General features: G+C 34.8%; 1 protein-coding gene across 2 annotated transcripts; it reads left to right on the top strand.

Annotated features, from left to right (window-relative positions):
- The first annotated feature begins 1,743 nt into the window (after nt 1–1,743).
- Nucleotides 1,744–11,576, top strand: Etfb (Electron transfer flavoprotein beta subunit). Of its 2 annotated transcripts, none has more exons than XM_085947867.1 (6): nt 1,744–1,880; nt 2,560–2,718; nt 4,180–4,338; nt 5,001–5,081; nt 8,552–8,692; nt 10,395–11,576. In XM_085947867.1, the coding sequence occupies exons 1-6, from the start codon at nt 1,830–1,832 to the stop codon at nt 10,563–10,565; spliced, it is 762 nt and encodes a 253-aa protein (XP_085803993.1). In that variant the 5' UTR covers nt 1,744–1,829; the 3' UTR covers nt 10,566–11,576. The 2 variants fall into 2 exon arrangements, with proteins under 2 accessions (XP_085803993.1, XP_085803994.1); XM_085947868.1 differs by having other exon boundaries at nt 8,552–8,743; nt 10,342–11,576.
- The last annotated feature ends 9,408 nt before the right edge of the window (nt 11,577–20,984 follow it).

Raw genomic sequence — 20,984 nt, 5'->3', positions numbered from 1 at the left:
CAATTACATTGAGCTACTTTACGAGCTGTTTGTTGGCGAATTTACAATCTGCCTGTAAAGTCGCCCAGTATCATCATTGAACAAGTTAACAAGCAGATTGTAAACAATCTACAGAGAGAAGTTGAAAACCGGTCAACTTTACACGCTACACGCCGCATACCCGCCTACATAGCATTAAGTAGTTCCACGACTCGCCACTAGGGAATCTGGGCATTACCAATATTTATGCCCTCTTTTCTCTAAGACAGCTAAGAGGTGGGTCCCAAGATTGGAAATTTTTGTTAGATGGGTCGGAGCCCAGTCAACTTTGGGAACCACTGACCTAGGGTTTTACTAACAAACTCACTTTTTCTCCTCATAAAACAGAATCCATCCTTCTCAAGGGAGCAGCCAACCTCACTTTAAGGTCGCCCACCATCCGTATGGGTAGTACTTTAGTTAAAGTCAAAGATAAGGTTACATATCTAGGCATTTTACTGGATGACAAATTATCATTTCTGTACCACGCCAAAACATCGGTGGCTAAAGCCAAAGCAGCTTACTATCGGGTCTCTTGGCTTACTGGAAGTAATAATTGGGGTCTTAAGTTCAGATCTCTTAAAATAGCTTACGATGCAATCTTTGTGAGTATCGCTGGATATGCCGCCAGTACGTGGTATCATAGATGTAAGTTATTGTCCATCCGGAAAACTCTTCTCAGCGGTCAACGCTCAGCATTACTTGCCCTCACTAAGGCTTATAAGACGACTTCTACCGACGCGTTGCCTGTCCTTGCTGGAGTGCTTCCGTTAGACCTGCACATTCAAATCCGTGGTGCCACGACCGCCTTGCTCGGAGGTCTGGGGCGGAGGTTGGCGGTATCTTTATATCACCGCCTTTAGGTCTTGGATCCATGAGCCGGTGCGCTCGAAAAGTTATTGTACGCGACGGCGCTGCGTGCGTGGCAGGGGCGATGGACCACTTCTTCCAAGGGCAGACAAACGCATTTGTTTTTTCCTAATATAAAGTGGCGCATGGAGATAACCAGATTGACTCCAGAACATTGGACTTCTCAGTTCTTAACCGGACACGGTGGTTTTGCCTCCAAGCTCTGTCAGCTTGGCCTAATAGAATCTCCGACTTGCTTATGAGGCGAATTGCAGGATGCCGATCACATCCTCTGGGAGTGTCCCCATATTATGTCGGTTGAAAGGAAAGAGCTTCTCAAGTCGGTCCGACCCTCAGTTAGACCGGTCAGCCATTGCGACTTGGTATCTACGAGGGAAAATTTCTCAGCTTTTAAAAAGTTTGCGGTATTATATGGCGAGCGAGAAGGTCTTTTCTCATCTAGAATTGACCGTAATACATTATATGGAAGTAGGGATCACGAACACTCTAGTGCACGCCAACCAAGGTCTTGGGAAGTTGCTCCTGGGACACTTTCGGCACAAATTTGAACAGCGCCTATCGTTCGTTACGCCATAGTATACGCCTGCAAGACGGGTGTGGAGACGTGGCGGGTGGTGGAGGGAAAAGCAAGCTTGTTGGCTTCTCAGCGAATGGAAAGTTTTATGTATCATCATCACAATCGCAGTAGCTGAATCGCCCGCTTTTAAATTCGCCAACAAACAGCTCGTAAAGTAGCTCAATGTAATTGACGCATTAGGTATGTAATTGTGATTATTATGTTGGTAGAGAACAGGAAAATTAAATTGTGCTCTATGGTTGACGATTTTTCATAGATATTGGGAAAGTGGAAGTGGAGGTTTTTTATTTGGCAAATAGATTGCTGTCACTTTATCGAAAGTGAAAAGAAAAGATCTTCAATCCAATTTTTTAAATTATCAAATATGTCGCGTGTTTTAGTTGGAGTAAAAAGAGTCATCGATTATGCAGTCAAGGTAATTATTATTCTGACCTTACAAACGCAACATGTTTGATAATTTACTGTTCAATCTAATCATGAGATTGAGATCAAAGGTTACTTTAGATAATATGTTTGACAAGTTAACCCAATTTATATAACCATTTTGATGTTTTATCGAATATTTAATTGATGCTGAGGAATTTCAGTAGTCCAAGCTTTCCTTGCTCCAAATTAATTTTATATCGACAAACAGCCTTTTCTTGCATCGTTCAACATTTTTTTCACCCAATCTGTTGACTCACTAACAAAGTTTAATAGTGCCGCTACTCTGTCCCATGCTAATGACAAAATTAATCACAAAGTATTTACTATGTAATAATTTTCACAATAATTCAGCTCTCTCACCAACCTTAAACACACCAATGGGTACTTGTATGTTAGACAGATGCCATTTAACGCGAACCGGTTTAAAACTAAAAAACCAAAATCTAACACAACCTATAATGTAGATAACACAATGTCTACGGGGACTTTTAATTGATTTTGAAAAACTGAAATTTGTGCATCCCGTGTGCATCTACCGAATTGTTAATAATATTTATCGGCTGGGTTAACATCGTGTGTCAACCTAGTATTGTTAACCCGCTGTTTAAAACTCATTGTTGAAACTATTTTGAGTAAGAGTAACGACCTGATTGTGTTTAATTTTCCAGGTTCGAGTTAAGCCAGATAAGACTGGAGTAGTGACGGAAGGAGTGAAACATTCTATGAATCCCTTTGATGAAATCGCAGTGGAAGAAGCAGTTCGCATGAAAGAAAAGAAAATTGTATCAGAAATTATTGCTGTATCTTGCGGCCCCGCGCAAGCCCAGGTGATTGTCTTGTTTGACATTATTACATTGTTAATATTGAGGTTTTTCAATAATGTATGGAGATATTTGTAAATAAATACGTTACAATTAATATAATAACGTTAATATTTAGTTATTATTGTTACAGTGTTACGTTCTGATGCATAGAATGTTAACCTATGTAAAACTAACTGACCACGACCCCTATGTATAGATGACATCTTAAGAGCGTACATAAGTAAAACGGCAAATAATTTTGGTACTGTTCGGTTATAAGGAATACAGCGGAAAACACATTTTGAAAATAGCCGATAAACTGGATTATTTGTTAAGTTAACCTAACCAAACCAAACCTAACCTAACCTAAACTAACCCAAACTAACAAATAATCCAGTATATCGGGTATTTTCAAAATGCGTTTTCCGCTGTATTCCGTATAACCAAACAGTACCATAATTTTCAACGCTATGTGGAATGAAATTTCGGCCGCGTTGAGGCGCATTGCCATTCGAAGAGGGATAGTAGACCTGTTCGCACATCAATTTCTTTTGTGATGGAGTCGGATGAATATATTTTTAAATCGTGTAAAGATGACTTAAAAACGTTCCGCATGTACTTGAAAAAGAAAACATGTCAATGAATATACTATTATTATTATTACGAATATAATAAACATAACATAAAAAGTTCGCATGTTGAATTTTTATGACAAATTATATTTCGTTCGGTTTGCGTCATTTGGACCCGCAATCCGTGCATCGCCTAGTCACGATCTTTTTAGACCATGCCTCAGCTGAGGTATAGCCTTAACAAAACAGTCAATAACGTGGCAACGTTGCTTTCCATAATCATAATTATTGCCATTTTTGAAATTATGATTTTCCATAAATGCTAAAAATATGAAAACTGCACAATGTAAATCGAATAATTATAAGTTATACTAGTTAATAATATAATTAATTTAATAGTTGTCAATTGAGTAAATGCACAAAATATGTACAAAGTATTCCTAGCAAAGTTTTTGTTTATATGGTATTATTTATTAAGAAAGGACAATCGTTGGACAAAGTTTAGTCATCCAGTGGTATCCAAGAGGTACAAAACGTCCACAAGGTAGACCTAGAGGCCGCTGAATCGATGAAATGATAAAGTTCTGCGGAAGTATGTGGCAACGCAACGCACAGGACCAAGAGAAGTGGAATCAGCTTGGAGAGGCCTTCATCCAGCAGTGGACTGCTTCAGGCTGACGATGATGATTTATTAAGAATTTCGATGATAAAAGTCTTATTCATTAACGATAGTAATAAAAATATTAAAGAACTATCTTTTTCTGAGATCAGGCAAGTTCATTTGGCTGCATTCGAAGTGTTGGGTATTTTATATGCCACCGAAATTGTCCTGTATATTATGTTTCAGAAGATAGGGTTCTCCAAGCGGTTAGCGTGTTAATAACAATAATTTAATAAACGTTTCTTTTGTTAGGAAACAATTCGCACAGCCCTAGCAATGGGAGTGGACAAGGGCATCCATGTAGAAATATCTGGAGCCGAATATGAGACCCTCCAACCGCTCCACGTTTCAAAGATCCTCGCTAAGCTCGCACTAGATGAGAAAGCCGATATGATCATTGTCGGAAAACAGGTAAATTATTTGGAAACCAATTAAATATAAACTATTCCACATATAAAACACGATTATTTTATCAAATAAGGCAATTAATGTTATTTAAAATGATCAATCATTAGAAAAAAACAAGTTTTTATACAATACCCTATCATTACATAGAATAAACAATCATAAAACAGTATAACAAAACGTCGAAATAGGTCACCATCTTATTTGTGTTGCCATGACATGAATTAATTTTCTACGTCTACCGATTCAACCACAGTAAAAACGTTTTGGAATCATCATCAAATACAATACAATATCATTACATAGAATAAACAATCATAAAGCAGTATAACAAAACGTCGAAATAGGTCACCATCTTATTTGTGTTGCCATGACATTAATTAATTTTCTACGTCTACCGATTCAACCACAGTAAAAACGTATTGGAATCACCATCAAATACAATACATTATCATTACATAGAATAAACAATCATAAAGCAGTATAACAAAACGTCGAAATAGGTCACCATCTTATTTGTGTTGCCATGACATTAATTAATTTTCTATATCTACCGATTCATCCACAGTAAAAACGTCTTGGAATCACCATCAAATGCTGTAATACAAAATGTCAAAAAGTCCTTTAGGTATATTAATTCTAACAGGTGTATATGGACTTTTTTACAGGCTATTGACGATGACTCAAATCAAACAGCCCAGATGACAGCAGCCATATTGGATTGGCCACAGGCAACATTTGCTTCTAAGGTATGGAAGAATAATTATTCATGTATTCGTCAGAATTTATTGATGCTTCATTATTTTATTCTTTTTTTATTATACCCAATAAATGTAATTAGCACATTCTTAGGCTAATATAGAGGTTTTCTAAGTGTGCGCCTTGTCAACCTGATGTGCCGTGCTTAAATTCCATGGGCAATCTTTCTGTGTGCTGATACACAGTTACAATCATTTGCTTCTGTGACTGTTTTCTTTGGGTGATCACAAAATTTAAATTGGATACTGCTCTTTCTTTATCACATATATTCCCTCCCTCTGTATGCTAAACAATTAATCACCAATAGACGGTTTTTACCACAGCAAATAATAAAATACACCACTATCTAGCGGTAAAAATATGTATACACTAAAAGTACTGTGAAATACTAAAGCTTAAAAACCACCTGACTAATGGACAATATTCACACCAATCAATGCTCATGTTCTATCATCAACATGAAATTGATTTTTATATTTGAGTCGCTTAGAATCATAACTCACATATTGCAATTTTGTCGTTTTTTAGTTAAATATGCCAAGTGATTCTAAATAAATTAATATATATACCGAAAAATAGTTGAGTATTAAAAGTCAATTTAAACCATGTGAAAATTGTTGACAAAGTTCATTATTGGTGTAATATGTCGTATATTTCAAAGAATAGAGTTTTGTCACCAACGCCTTCCTAACCAATCGGGGAGTTCTATTTCTCATAGTATGCTATATGTCTGCAACGTTAGGAGTATTAGGTATATATATTAAAAAAAAAAAAAAGTTATTCGACTCTCTCACTCATTAATATTCTAGGGAGTTCAATACTGTTCTTCTAATTACAAAAAATAGTGCTCTGTTGGTTTTTAGCGATTATCTCAAAACTTGATTTTTGGAATATGTGAGTTATGATTCTAAGCGACTCATTTATATCAATATTGTACATAATATGTAACATGTTTTTAATGTTGCACAATTAAACCTTTTCTGGAGTACTTGTTAGAGTACGTCTGTAAAGTCGTGGGTGCGGGTTCGAACCCCATTACTGGAAAAAGTTACATGTTTGATCCGGAGCAACAACTCACTGGGTTGGGAAAATGACTAACAACCAGTGGCGAAGACTCCATAGTAGGCAATTATTTAAAGCCTACCTTCTAAGAAAAATAGATCTTCAAGTAAATAATTTAATTTAACCACTCTATCGCCGAGCGCCCGCCGGTGGGCACTTTGTGATGTCATTCACACGCCACGCGCCCACCCATGGGCGCTTTGTTTTAAAATCGTAATGAACGTGTCTAATTATTTTTTTTAAATGAAAGACACCTCCGAATATCCCAATGAACCATACACCACACAGAAATATTCATAAATCAAAGTAGTTATCAAGACAATACGATCTTTGTATCTAGGGCTGACACATATGCCGGCGTAAAATGACATGACATCACTGTTGGACAATTTTTATTATTTGTTTATGTAAGTCTTTTCTAAGTGTCTAGAAACGAAAACGGCAATAATTGATGAAGAAACGCCTATTCCACTTGTGAACAATGCTGTTTTTGTTTCTATAATTTTTAATAGCCATAATAATTTTACGACAGGCGCCTCATTATTCATATCCATAAGTTGAGTGAATAGCTTTATTTTTACGACTTCCATAATATAAAATTAAAAATAATTTACCCGATAAAAGTTACAAGTGACAGGTGACATGGGTAGCTTTGTAATGCGCTGTCCAAATGAAGCAATACTTTGCCGCATTTTCGAGCGAGGCGAGACGCGCCAGACGGAAATCACCGCGAGTGCGGCTTGTGTGCACATCGCGAGACTCAAATCGTATCATGTAGGCAAAACTTTATATGTATGTATTGCAGTAGTGTTTTATTATGATTTCCGATAGAATAATATTAGATGCATGGTTATATTTGCCACTTATTTATCAAGTAATATTATATTTTTGTTTCATGTTGAGCGCGTTTCAGTGTGCATTTCATAATTTTTCTAAGTTTGTAATATTATTTCGTAAATTTTCGGTGAATTTTAATATTCCTAAAATAGAGTACCTACCTATAAACATTGATAGTGTGTAATAGATATATTTGTGAGTTTGTGTTTTGTCACCCTTCAAAATGGAAGATGATCATAATAATCCTGAGCAAGAAGCCGATGATATTTTATTTTCGACACAAGAATCCGAAGATGAGAAAATTATTGAAATAAAATAAAAAATCTAAAAAACACTATTATAGAATTTATGATGAGATGACCCTGAAAATGATGACCGTGAATAGTGATGACCCTGAATAGTGAAGACTGAATTCTAAGTGAAAAAATACATCAATAATAATAAAAGTGAAAAAAATACTTATATATAATATAATAATATAAAAAATAAATAAATATTGTTGGGTGACAGCCCTGAGTGAAAAATATATCGTAGTTTTCCATGAAAAATTAATACAATCTATGTTACCATACATAATATGTGAGTATTACTATACATTATATATTTATTTCAACTTTTTCTATTTTTTTTAGTTTTTTAAAAATGTGTGGCATATAGGTGTTAATTTGATTTTAACTCTTGGCGATAGAGTGGTTAAAAAATAAATAAATACACTGAAAAATCCATCGAATTGAGTCATCTATCGTCAGAATTAATAAGTTTTATTTTATTTAGTAAGGTTTATAACTATATAACCATAACTAGCGCCGCCTAGATTCAACTATATTATGAATTAATTAGATCCATTTTCCAGATCTGTTTTGTATGATTTCAGTCTCGTGGCGCCGATCACTGTCTGGCTTTTTATTCCGAAATTATAAGTTGTTTAGTTACCGCTTACATCCGCTAGGGCACATTTATTCAAAATAATTATTAATAAGCTAATTTAAAAAATAATTTCTATGGGATTCAATTTATATAAATATTGATTGTTGTAATAATTTAATGTTAAAATAATAATTAATCTCGCGATTTTTATTTATCAGTTATACCAAAGTCTGTGTTTTAAATATAGATGTATTTTAAAATGTCTAGTTTTACGGGTTAAATTATAAATTGTTATGGAACATATTATTATTATACACAACAACGGATATTTTCAAAGATGATAGGTAATATATTTTGAGCGTATGTTACGTTTATAAATGTTTAGGAAAATACATTATTCAAACTAATTGCTTATTTATAAACTAATTATATCAAACTAATTGAGCTTTTGAAATTTCATCGATTTAGTGTACCTATTCATCAGTAGTATTATTGGGTTATCTTCTTATTTCCTGCAAATATATCTGACAAACGTGGTTACTCCACAGCCTACCTCTTTCCAAAAGTCACCCTTCGCCCCTGCTAACAACCATCCATAAAATAAAAAGTCTGGTAATTGACCTCCTCTCTGGAGGCTTTCATGCTCACAAGAACAAACATGGTATTTTTTATGATTAAACTTGTTTGTTTTCAGATCGAGAAGACTGATGCCGGAATTACGGTGACAAGAGAAGTGGACGGAGGCTTGGAAACTGTCAAATGTAAAGTTCCCGTTGTGATCAGTGCGGATCTACGCCTGAACGAGCCAAGATACGCTACCCTTCCTAATATAATGGTATGTCACTACAATTTGATATCTATCCACAGATTGATTACTGGTAACATTGTTCTGAATAATAATATACATAATTAATTGTGTATCCTTTGTTTTTCGACCATGTCCGATCCTAATAAGATCATAATATGGGCCTCCACTGGGTGGAGGTTTGTATTAACAGATTTTGTTTTTACTAGAAATGGATGTTAGCCACTTGCTCAACCTTTTAGGTCCGTACTCTAACTCAGTGGTTTCCAAACGTTATGTTACTACGCCTCCCTTTAAAAAAATCTAATCTTGGCACCTCCCCCCCCCTTTATTTCATTAAATAATGGAGACACCTTTTTAAATAGTCAACAATGTACATACTAATACCGAAATGAAAAAAAAATATAAATAAACAAGGTTTTCCTACTTATATTATATTCATTTTTTTAAATTAATTTGTTATCCTTATTATAATCATCATCGTTCATTGACAAATGGATTCTATCATGGGCCCCCAGGCCTGGATCTTTGCCCCCACCTACCTATCGCTGTGGTTAAGGGTAGTGTGGTGCTCTAATGTAGTGTTTCCTAAATTATACACGGGAGTTATCATTTAAGTATACCTATCAATCATCATATAGATATCACATCAAATTGCAACGCACAACCACATATTTAAAATATTTAACAGTTCTGAAACAAAGCAGCGCCGCAGGCGACTTTTTTTACTATTACTAAAATAATGTGAAAATTGCATTAGCAGTTTACTTCCATATATCTGGCGCAGAAATCATTTAAAAGTGGAAACATGGCGAACTTATTTTCTTTGTAATTTTGATTTCCAAAACTCCAATTTTTTATGAATGCCTTCACTTTGTCTTTTTAAATCAGTGAATGCATTAATGGTGCTTGCATTGATTTATTCACTCATTATTTTTTTAATTTCAACCAAATAGATAAGTATAACAACGAAACTATCGTTCCTAAACAAATTTGCCTCAAATTTCAACATTATGAGTTAACCCTTTTATTTCTTTTTTTCGCGAGATACCTAGTCTAATTAATAGTATTGAAGTGAGGTATTATATAATTAGTCTCCATATTTTCAGACAGGTTTGCAAACAACCTTTTATAGGACTGTTTTTTTTTATGTAGTTTATAACTAGCGGCCGTTTTATAAAGTATGCATTTGCAAACTGCAAACCTGTGGCTACATTAATTGTGTTAAACTGTTCGCGCCTCCCTTTGCAACACTCCGCGCCTCCCAGTTTGGAAATCGCTGCTCTAACTCATACACAAATTAAAAAACAATATGTGTACTTGCCAGACCCAGGATTCGAACCTGGGACCCACGACGTTAAGTCACGCGTTTAAATATAAACTTGGTATCCGTCATACTGGTATCAAATCCATGAATCATTCGTGTGAAACCGTTCTTACTGTAATTGGTTTCTTTGTGACCCGTTGTCCTGTTAAAAAGGATAAACAGAATTAAAACCTAAATAAAAATTGTGAATTGAAAACTAAATTATTGCACTACAACTTTTTACAGTGCACATTCTTTGTGCATGTGTGCTTTACAATATTACTAGACCCATATTTGAAATTGCATATCGCTTGTTGCATATCGCATAGAGCTGTCTATTAAGTCAACATTTTTACACAATATCAAAATACAGATTGTCAGTGTTCGTACTTATTTAAATCGTCACCAATGTCTTTGATTCCTCAGAAAGCCAAGAAAAAACCCATCAAAAAGGTGACAGCGAAAGACCTCGGCGTCGATATCGCAGCTAGAATAAAAATTGTCTCCGTTGAAGATCCTCCCGTAAGGATTGCCGGATCCATTGTTCCCGATGTGGACACCTTAGTCGCCAAATTGAAGGAAAAGGGCCATGTCTGAAATCATTCACTATGTCCATAATTTTACTATTTGTACCTGAGAGCGTAATTCACCATCAGTAAAAAGTATTGATTTATAATCAAACAATCTCTATCTTATACTATACATACAAATTAAATCACAATTCTTTTATTTTGAATTTTGCCTGATCTTCATGCAATAAAGCTGTGTTCTTTTCATCAATAATTGTGTTAACTGTCAATTCTTGGTGGAAAGACGTTATATTAAATTAAATAAAACACAATATGGTTAATTAATTTTTTTTTATTCAACGAATAATTCACAAGATTTAAGAATGTAACATTCTTTTTATTAATTAAATTATTACCAAGTTCAAGTAAGTTACAACAAAAAATCTTGGAGTGATCCATGACGTCGGTTAATAATTGAAATACAAAAGCCAATTGCCAACAGTAACTCAATTTGGAAAGCGCTTCAGAGAGTATTGTAAGAGCCATTAGTTAAAATTTGTCACAACCAGATAGGATGCCTATAGCATTGTGGTTGATGTGCGTGGGCGCGAATCTCGAGAGACGCAGGTTCGATCCTGCTGGGTGCCATATTTTTTTCAAAAAAGGTTTTTTCTATTGGTTATATATTTTCTCAGAAGTGTTTTCAAAATTATGTATGTATGTACTTGTTCAAAATAATCCAGTTTTAATCAGGACCGATTTCGTTCGCTTTAATAAGACATTGTCAACTGATACAAAATAGCTGTATCAGTTGACAATGTCCCATTGAAGCAGGCGAAGTCTGTCCGAATTATTATTAAATTGTGTTTTATTTTATAATCTGTTTCTTACATCCATATTTCATACCTGATAGATCTACTTCAGATACCACTCTCAGGTGCAGTATGTAATTAATCTTATGTTTTCGAGTTCAAATATTGTTCAGAACCTGAAATTTCATTTAGCCGCCACATTGTATATAAAACAATATCCTTAAATGTATTTGTTATATTTTTATACAGAAAGTTTTTCTTGTTATAAAATAGATTATTGAATTTTACATTTGTTTCTTTGAATCCCTCAACACAAATCCCTACTTCAAAAAATCGGTACTGTTCGGTTATACTGAATACAGCGGAAAACGCATTTTGAAAATAGCCGATAAACTGGATTATTTGTTAGTTTGGGTTAGTTTAGGTTAAGTTGGGTTAGGTTAGGTTAGGTAGAGTTAGGTTAACCTAACAAATAATCCAGTTTATCGGCTATTTTCAAAATGCGTTTTCCGCTGTATTCCGTACAACCGAACAGTACCAAAAAATCTTCTGCAATACAGTAAACTCCCGATTATCCGTGTTCGCTTTCGTAAACATGAACCTCGCTTTGGAAAATTCGAACTGATACTAGAAAGATTCCTGCAAACAAACCAAAATGACAGATTTTCTTATTAAACATGTTCAAAGAATTGCCTGCTTTAGAAATGTATATGTAGTATTTTAAAAAGAAAAATCCATAGTTCGGATTATCGTTGTTTATCATTTATCTGTGCCGCCTCTCCCCACCATTTCGCCGGATAATCGGGAGTCTACTGTACCTGCTAAAAGATCAACATATTTTAGCTAAAATAACAACAAAACTTGCGGTAACTGTCTGTCGGTAACATCCAATACCTTGTTCTTATATGAATATAAAACAAGATTATGTATTTTGCCATAGGTACTTGAATTGTTTCAATTGTTAGTTAACATTAGGTATATAGTAGTAATGCATTGGGGGTGCTACGCTACTCAAGAGGAGTAATAAATAATGAGGCTGTGCCACAAGGGTACGAAGTGTCGCACTTTTTTGCGGCATTACATATTTGACAGCAGTTAGAAATATTACCTAGAACATAATATGTTTTTATTTTATTATGTTTATATAGTAAATAATAGTTACATATTTGACACAGTTAGAAATAATACTTCAGTACATACTACTACTTGTCAAGTCTTTCATGAAAATTATCCGGATTCATATACGAGGGTGGGTCAATAAGTCCTTAGAAAAGCCGACAAGTGGCGCGACTAGTACTGTAAGCGGTTTGTTTTCAAGCAGCGGCACTACCGATTCAGTATGCTGCGAAGTTTCAATCAGATTGGTCGGGTTGTTGTGTGTTTTTCGTACATTTAAAAAAAAAATTTGCTTGTGGAAAATGGAAAAATGGAAAATGGAGAAAATTGAGTTTAGAGCTGTTATTAAACATTTTAATATAAAAGGGTTAACAGCAAAGGAAATAAAAAATGAGTTGGATTTAGTTCACGGCATATCTGCTCCTTCACTTGCAACTATTTATAACTGATTAAATGAATTTAAACGTGGTCGTACATCAACAAAGGATGAACCACGCTCAGGACGTCCTGTAGAGGTGACTACACCAGATATGATCAATAAAATCCACGATATGGTGTTAAGTGACCGAAGATTAAAGTTGAGTGAGATAATTGAGGTTACAGGGATCTCAAAAGGTAGCGTCATTTCTATTTTACATGACAAATTGGGCATGAAAAATATTTCTGCAAGATGGGTGCCGCGTTTGCTCACAGTCGACAATAAACGCAATAGGGTGGTGGCCTCTAAAGCCCTGTTGTCGCTCATGCAACGCAATCCGGATGAATTTTTTCGTCGCTTTGTGACTGTAGATGAAACATGGATACACCACTATACTCCCGAGACGAAAGAACAGTCAAAGCAGTGGATTGCGAAGACAAACCATGTCCAAAGAAGGCGAAAACCGTAAAATCAGCTGGTAAGGTTATGGCTACTGTATTTTGGGATGCACGTGAAATTATTTTCGTTGACTATTTGGAAAAAGGAAAAACAATAACAGGGGATTATTATGCATCTTTATTGGACCAGCTAAAAAACGAAATTGAAGAAAAATGGCCTCATTTAAACAGGAAAAAAATCCTCTTTCATCAGAACAATGCCCGTGTTCACACATGTTTACGATCAATGGCTAAAATTGAAGTTCGAATTGGTCGACCACCCACCGTATTCGCCAGATTTAGCCCCCAGTGACTTTCCTTTTCCCAAACTTGAAAAAATGGCTAAGTGGACAAGGTTTTTTTTCAAATGAAGAAGTCATCGATCGGACAAATGCTTATTTTGAGGACCTTCCGAAAACTTATTTTTCTGACGGTTTAAAAAAAATTGAGAAACGTCTAACCAAGTGTATTGAGCTCCAAGGAGATTATGTTGAGAAATAAAAAAAAAATACAAAAATAAAAACTGTTTTAATGCTTTTTTCTAAGGAATTATTGACCCACCCTCGTACGATAAGTTTATCTGCGATTGACAAACAAAACTCATGACAGTTGTCATGTTATTATACATGCCACAATGAGGCAATTCGAGGTTTTTACGCGGGCAACACCTAAAAATGGCCCTGAACAAGATGGCAGCGAGCAAAAAAAGGAAGTGGAGACGTGGTTTTTTGTGATTGGCGTATCGAGCGAAATTAATTAAAACGTGATTAAGCAGAAGACAGTTTTTACACCTGTGTAATACCAGCTGTCAAAACATCTTATAGCGACACAATATAACCTCTTTGTTGAACGTAACCTATCTTTTATTTACTCCTAGTCTCCTATTTATTATCACTCCAGGTTTTGGAATTGGCGCCCACATTACTTATTATATCTTTGCCTCTTGGTTATGGTCCACACAGGGTATGAATTCCGCCGGAGGATGGAGATTTCGGGGTTAATGACACTCGAGAAACCTTTCGGCCCGAGTTATTAGTCTCTTATATGTGCTAGCTGGCATTTATACATTGTACCTTACCTTATTATACTCTTTACATACCCAGCTCACATCTATACGTGACATTTGGCGCCGTGTGTGGGTAGGATTTATGATATGGATAGGATAGGGATTATGAGGGAAGGTAGGAGCGCCTGGGTATGGGGAAGGTGGATTTGGATAAAGGATGGATGGGATAGGAATGGGAATGGGATGCGGCAGAGCATGAGATGCGAGATAGGGTCGTAGGAGCTTGACATGCCTCTAAAGCCTAAGTTACCTATCGGTTGCGTTTCTCATTCGGTTACTGCTGTAATAATAATTGAAATACAATAAGAATAGATTAGTTTGGATGCCACCCTATGAATTGCATATTATATTGCAAAAAGGTTATTAAATAAAAACGCGGGTATTAAATTTTAACCAATGTATAATTGAAATAAAGAAATATGACAAGCGAGAATGAAAGTATAAAACAGGTGTATGAATAATTGATTGTTGACAAGCGCCTGCATAAAATAATTTAGTTAATTGAGATGCCCGGGGTTCCAGCGGCTAGCTCAGGTGTCCATCGAACCCCGGATTCACAAAAAAAAGATAAAAAAAGGATTTATATATGTTGGTAAAATTAAATAAAACACTAAGTCTTTCTCGTGCGGTCTTAGCGTTATATATTTTAATATTTGGTTGGACAACGTTACTTTATAGTCCATTACATATTTTGTTTTTACAATTAGTTACGCAGGTCCGTACACGGTTTACAAAGGACGCTTACTAACTTTCTTTTTCAAATTCCCCGTACCCACGCCGTCCAGCAAAAAGGACTCTCGTGATTGGCCAAATTTTATCGCGTGATGCTTTTGATTTGACGAATCACGAGGACCACCCCCGGCGCAGGCGCGTCGAGATTTTAACGTTGCCGGCAAGCGCGGCAAAATTTATTATATATGAATACTTATATTTAGTCTTAAAATTATCTCTTTCATCCATCATCATTTACACTTTTTAAATTAAATTAAATTTATCTTAATTACACCTCCGCCCAATATGTGATTTTTACACACCGGACGAAGGCCTTTACTTATGAATAAAAAATACTTACGTGGTTGAGCAAGGAATCAGATTAGATGTTTTATGAAGCCGTTTCTAGAGGTCAGGGTTACGTTTCGACTTATAGCTACTAAATGATTATTCTACACCGGGAGAAGCCCGCCTGTAACAGGGGTGTATCATAATGATATCACAGATAATGGGTTTAGTTCGGTGGACCGTTACGTAAATAATTTAAATAAATACCAGGTTAAAATAACCTCAGTTCCGAAGCCCTCGACGGAGATGCTGACGAGACGGACGAAATCCACCGCTTTGGACAATTCATCCGTCCAAAGCGGAATCGAAGGGTGATCCTCCATCGCGTGTCGTCAGGGTTTTAGAGCCATGTTCCTCCGTCAGATTCCAGAGACAGAGAGACGTTCTTCGGTCGGAGGCCAGAAACTGAGAGCGATGTCGATCGGCCGGGGGCCAGAGACTGAGAGCGATGTTCTTCGGCCGGAGGCCAGAAACTGAGAGAGCGATTGTTGCTCCTTCTTCATGTTAAAAAGTGTGCCCGCTTGGCGCCGGAAATAGTTCAACGAACTTTTTTCAAACTTTTCGATGCGCGCATGCGTCCTTATATTGTCTTTTGCGTCGGGTTGCCAGCATAAAAAGTGTGGCCATGTAATAACATGACACAGTCATTATCGATTAAATATGTAGAATACTGAGATCTTTTTTCTTATCCGTATTAATTTGCACTGGACCACTGTAACATTTAGGAGGTTCAAGGATAACATTTGCCTTACCTCGGCGACTAAAAGATATTGACTGGAATTGTTGCAAATCATCCAGGCTATTTTTAAAGAGGATGTCATTAGCCTCGGCACTTTTTATTAAAAATTGAAGCCACTTCACCTGCTCGATGGACCCTTCAAGAGACTAGCAAAATCTAAAAACATGTTGTACATTACTTGACTACAATATTATTATCTTTTTTCAGATAATTTCTTACTAGATTTTACCAGTCTCTCGAACTTTCATTAAGTAGAAGTGCTTGTGTATTGGTCGATGTACTCGCAGCATCGTCTGCAATCAAAAAATGGTTTAGTTATTATAAAAAATATACTATGAAATCTTTTGTCTATCGATAGCTAATACAACGCCTCGCATCTTAAAGAACTGAATAAACGTTGTGTAGATACGTTTATCTAAAATTAATACCCTGATTGTTTAATATGTATCACCAAATTTACCTTCATTATCATCTTCTGAACTGTAATCATGTACAAGGGCTTATGTCGGGGTCAATATGTTCGCAGCTTGAATAACTGCAATCATAAAAAGGTTTTGTTATAATAAACACACTAAGAAGTCATTTATCTATTGATAGTGAATACAAATCTTCGCAACTTAAACAATTGAATAATCCTCGAATAGTCTTGATATTTCTTTAAAATACGATAGTTGTTGAATACTATTAAATTTACCTTCATTATTATCTTCTGAATCAGAAAATGGCATCATGGCTTCTATTTCTTGGGCTACTTTCGACTGTTCTTCGGTAAGACTACTGGTCCGAGAAGCATTCAGTATATCATAATTAGTAGCTAATTCAGTACCTGCAATAACACTAACATAATCAATAGTAAACAAAGATAAATATAAAATAATCTTCCTTGTAATAGGTACTATCACTTCAAAAATCAATTCAATATGACTGTACAAATGGAAGATGATAATGTAATTTGAAACTATAAAATAATGCCAATGATAATAATTATATGCACCACTGTTGAGTAAATTGAAATATTCGTTAAAATTGTTGGTTTAAAGAAGTATCATCACTTTAATGATTGCAATAATATTGAGGTTATGTTATGACATAGGTGGGTACCTGTATTATTTTGAGACATTTCCTTCGCACGCCTCATGATTAATTCGATTCTTTCACGAGACAAGTATATTATTACTATCAAAAATGAACTGTAGATAGAACAATAACCAACTTTAACGTTTGACAAACGCGTATAATAACCAGTAAACCGGTTTTCGCTCTACTTGAAATCATATACTTATATAAGAGTCTTTCTTATCAACTTTACAGAATACAGTTTGTATTGGCTTCGTACTTACGTTATATGTCTATTACAACGTCTTTATTCGACGAATTAGAAGAGTTTTTGTACTACAATGAGCGACCCAGACGAGATGATAATCACAGAAATTGAGAACTCACCGGAAACACCACCACAATCATTTCAGAAGAAGCGTCCAGTTCGTAACAACAAGAAATGCATTCAATTTACGGAAACTCAACAAATATTGGACAATTATCTACCGTCGGACAACGAAAATTCAGCGATTTCAATACTGGAATTGATTTGGACAGAACCTTTCACCTTCCATTGCTTGCAACTCGTCTACAAGATTTAATACGCATAGTTATAGGGAGATAGTCAGAGGAGGAGAAAAAGGAATTAATCGACTACATATTATCGGATATAAAGGAGCAATCTTCGTCGTTTGTTTTCATAAAAGAAGTCGATTTGGAGCCCATTACCATGTCATCCATGATTGCACCTACTACGACAGTTATTGCTCCTGCTCCTGAGCGTGAACAAGACGAAAATCCGCTCGCAAAGTTATTTGGACATCAACTGTCTCAGGAGAATGGCTGTACAATACCACCGAGTATTTCTGTACAGAGCCAAGACAACTTGTATTCTGTGAAGTCAATGGGAGAGACTGGACACGCGGTCATAAAATTGGAGATGTTTCCATTCCGCGTTCCGAGGTTTGCATGATAGAGAAAAATATGTGGTGGAAATATGCTTCGAAAAGGTTGACCTTTTTAACGTCGTCTCCTGTGGATCCATTGATGATGAATGTAGAGAAAGTGATAACAATGGCGACAAATCAAATATGCAAACTCCTAAATATTGTAAAAGACAAAAGGTCAATGAATTGCTCAAATTCCTACAGGAACATCCGACCAGCCCCATATTAGCTGTACTTGGAAGTAGTGCCTTTTATAATTCTAAGTTTAAAATATTCAATAGAAAAAAACCCTTTTTTTAAATACTTTACATGACTATGGCTTTGGGTTTCTTAATATGTCTTATAACAGATTTATACAATTTTACAAGTAAATGTAATTAATTATACGCTTGTGCAAGAATGGATGCTAATGAATATTATTATAATATTGTTGATTCTTTAGAAGTTATAAGAATACTTATTATTTTATCAACTAGAAAATATTGACAATGTAACACAATATTTATTTGATGTCTATAATGTATTTGAAAAGAAAATTTCTAAACAAAATACACTCATTATATATGGAGAAGCATCGAGTGGAAAATCTTATTTTATGGATATGGTAATGAATCATGCATTTTATTTTCGACAGATACAAAATTTTAGTAAATTTATAAGTTTTCCTTTACAAGATTGTGTAGATAAACGTATACTTATTTGGAATGAAATACAGATAGATCCAGGTCAACTAGAAGTAATAAAACTTTTAGTAGGAGGAGATATACTGAGTGGACGTATAAAATATGAACCTAATCCAATAATACATCGTACTCCAATTCATATCCTTTCCCAAATGATAAACCCTTTAATGATAGAATTATTAGTTATAAGTGCAAATCATGTATTGGTTTAAAAGAATATCAAAAAAAACCATATCCATTATGTTTTTATCATTTATTAAAAAAATACAATCTTAATATAAAATTGATTTTTTATTTATTTAATAAACATTTTTTTGCATTTGCGGGAACACCAAATAGTGATGACTCGGTGACGTTTAACTCGAACTGATGTGAACAGAGCCAATGGTCGAAAGCAACACAGCGTTGTCGCAACTCAATGCTGACTTCCTTTCGGCGTATGACAAAAACTAAAATTCCCTGCGAGATAATTACATTCAACGCATTTATTCTTTCGAAATATTACGAAAAATAAATCATCGCATATTGTTAATATACAAAATTTACTTACATAGCGGCGTTAATTCGACTGGTCCCTTTTCTGTTTTACGCATATATGCAATATGGTTAGTTTTGCATACTCAACTCATTTTACGAAATTTCAGACTTATCGCCCTCTTCCTTTCGCACACAGATATGTATTAATGTATCACCGTCGGAATAGGCAACATTTGGTTGACAATAGAGTATAATTCCCAAACACTGCATCGAGCTGAATGTTGCTCCAGTCATCTCCTATGACGTGTACCCCCAGGTATTTAAAGCTGTCAACAATCGATGTTTTTCACGTCGCTAAAAAGGGGGACATCTGGATCAAGAGAGGTCCAATTGCACAAAAGAGTAGTTTTCTTCGCTTTGATTTTCAAGCCAATGCGAGATGTATTTTTCTGCAATCTCTTGAATGCCCACGATTGAGTTGTCAAATAGAACAGTATCGACCCGGAATACTACGTATTTCAGATCACACGACAAATTGTTTTTCTTTGTGGTCTTAACAACGGTCATCTCTTTCAAAATCATGTTAATATTCGTCTCTGAAAGGGTTTTATAAAGTGAAACAGTAGAGAGTATTTTTATATATTTTCTTTATTCATATTGGTAAAAAAAAGTAACATTAACATCCAAAATATCTTTGGCTATTGGGTGCAAAATAAAATGTCAGAAACTAAAATGACAATAACAATTTAAAAATTCACAAAACATTTCTACATCAAAGAATTATATTTTTACAAAAAGAGTTATTGCTTGTGTATAAGTCATAGACAACAAAAGGCAACAGAGCAAAAACAGGTACATACTCAAATCATACAGTTTGTTCCCTGCATTAGTTCTATCATTTGTAGCAAATTTGTTTAGTGAAAAAGTACAAAATGTTTTGTCAGTAGGTACCTATGTACTAAAATTTTCAATTTCTATACTATGGAAGTAGTCTATAAGTTAAAGGAACTGTATCAACTAGGATTATATACATTATTTAAGTATTTTTGCCTTTCGCCTTTATATACAGACATAATCATACTGATTATATTATTATGAGAAAAATCTATTAATATACGGCAGACGCCAATAATTTAGGATGCTAAATATATTCAACAGCAAACATATTATCCAGCATTCGGACTGGGTTAGAAATTTGACATAAAATGCTGCATACTATGATTTCAATTTAACACACTCAATGTTTTGAGATGCTGTTAGTGTTTTTTATTCTACTATGTAATTATGTTATTTAATATTAAATTTTCTTTCGGTCATATTTTTAAAACTTTAGTAACACTAAGATAAATAATATATACATACATGTCATGCAAAAAAATCAAAGTAAATATTACCAACCTCAAAGTATTGCAATTGTTTATATACCAAGCCAAGAGGATTAATGCGTAGCAATGTTACCAATTTAGTTATAGCTAACAATTTTTTTATTTGTAACACTATTGATTAAAAATTTATACAAAAATAGACAAATGGTACTATGTAATGATTGGCTGACAGTTCTAGTATTGTAAAACAAAACTTTTTCGTGCTGTGACAAATATACATTTGAATAATTCAATTTTTTAGTGCAAGCATAGAGATTTTAATTATGTTTTGTAATTTTACTTTAACTTTTCCAATCAAAGAATGAGGCACAGAGCTAGTGACCGGCCACT

Source organism: Rhyacophila brunnea, unplaced genomic scaffold (genome assembly GCF_057557595.1).
Source record: "Rhyacophila brunnea isolate RB1 unplaced genomic scaffold, BYU_Rbru_1.0 scaffold_20, whole genome shotgun sequence".
Lineage (NCBI taxonomy): Eukaryota > Metazoa > Arthropoda > Insecta > Trichoptera > Rhyacophilidae > Rhyacophila > Rhyacophila brunnea.
The sequence above is the reverse complement of the archived record's forward strand: the minus strand, read 5'-3'. Positions and strand labels throughout refer to the sequence as shown.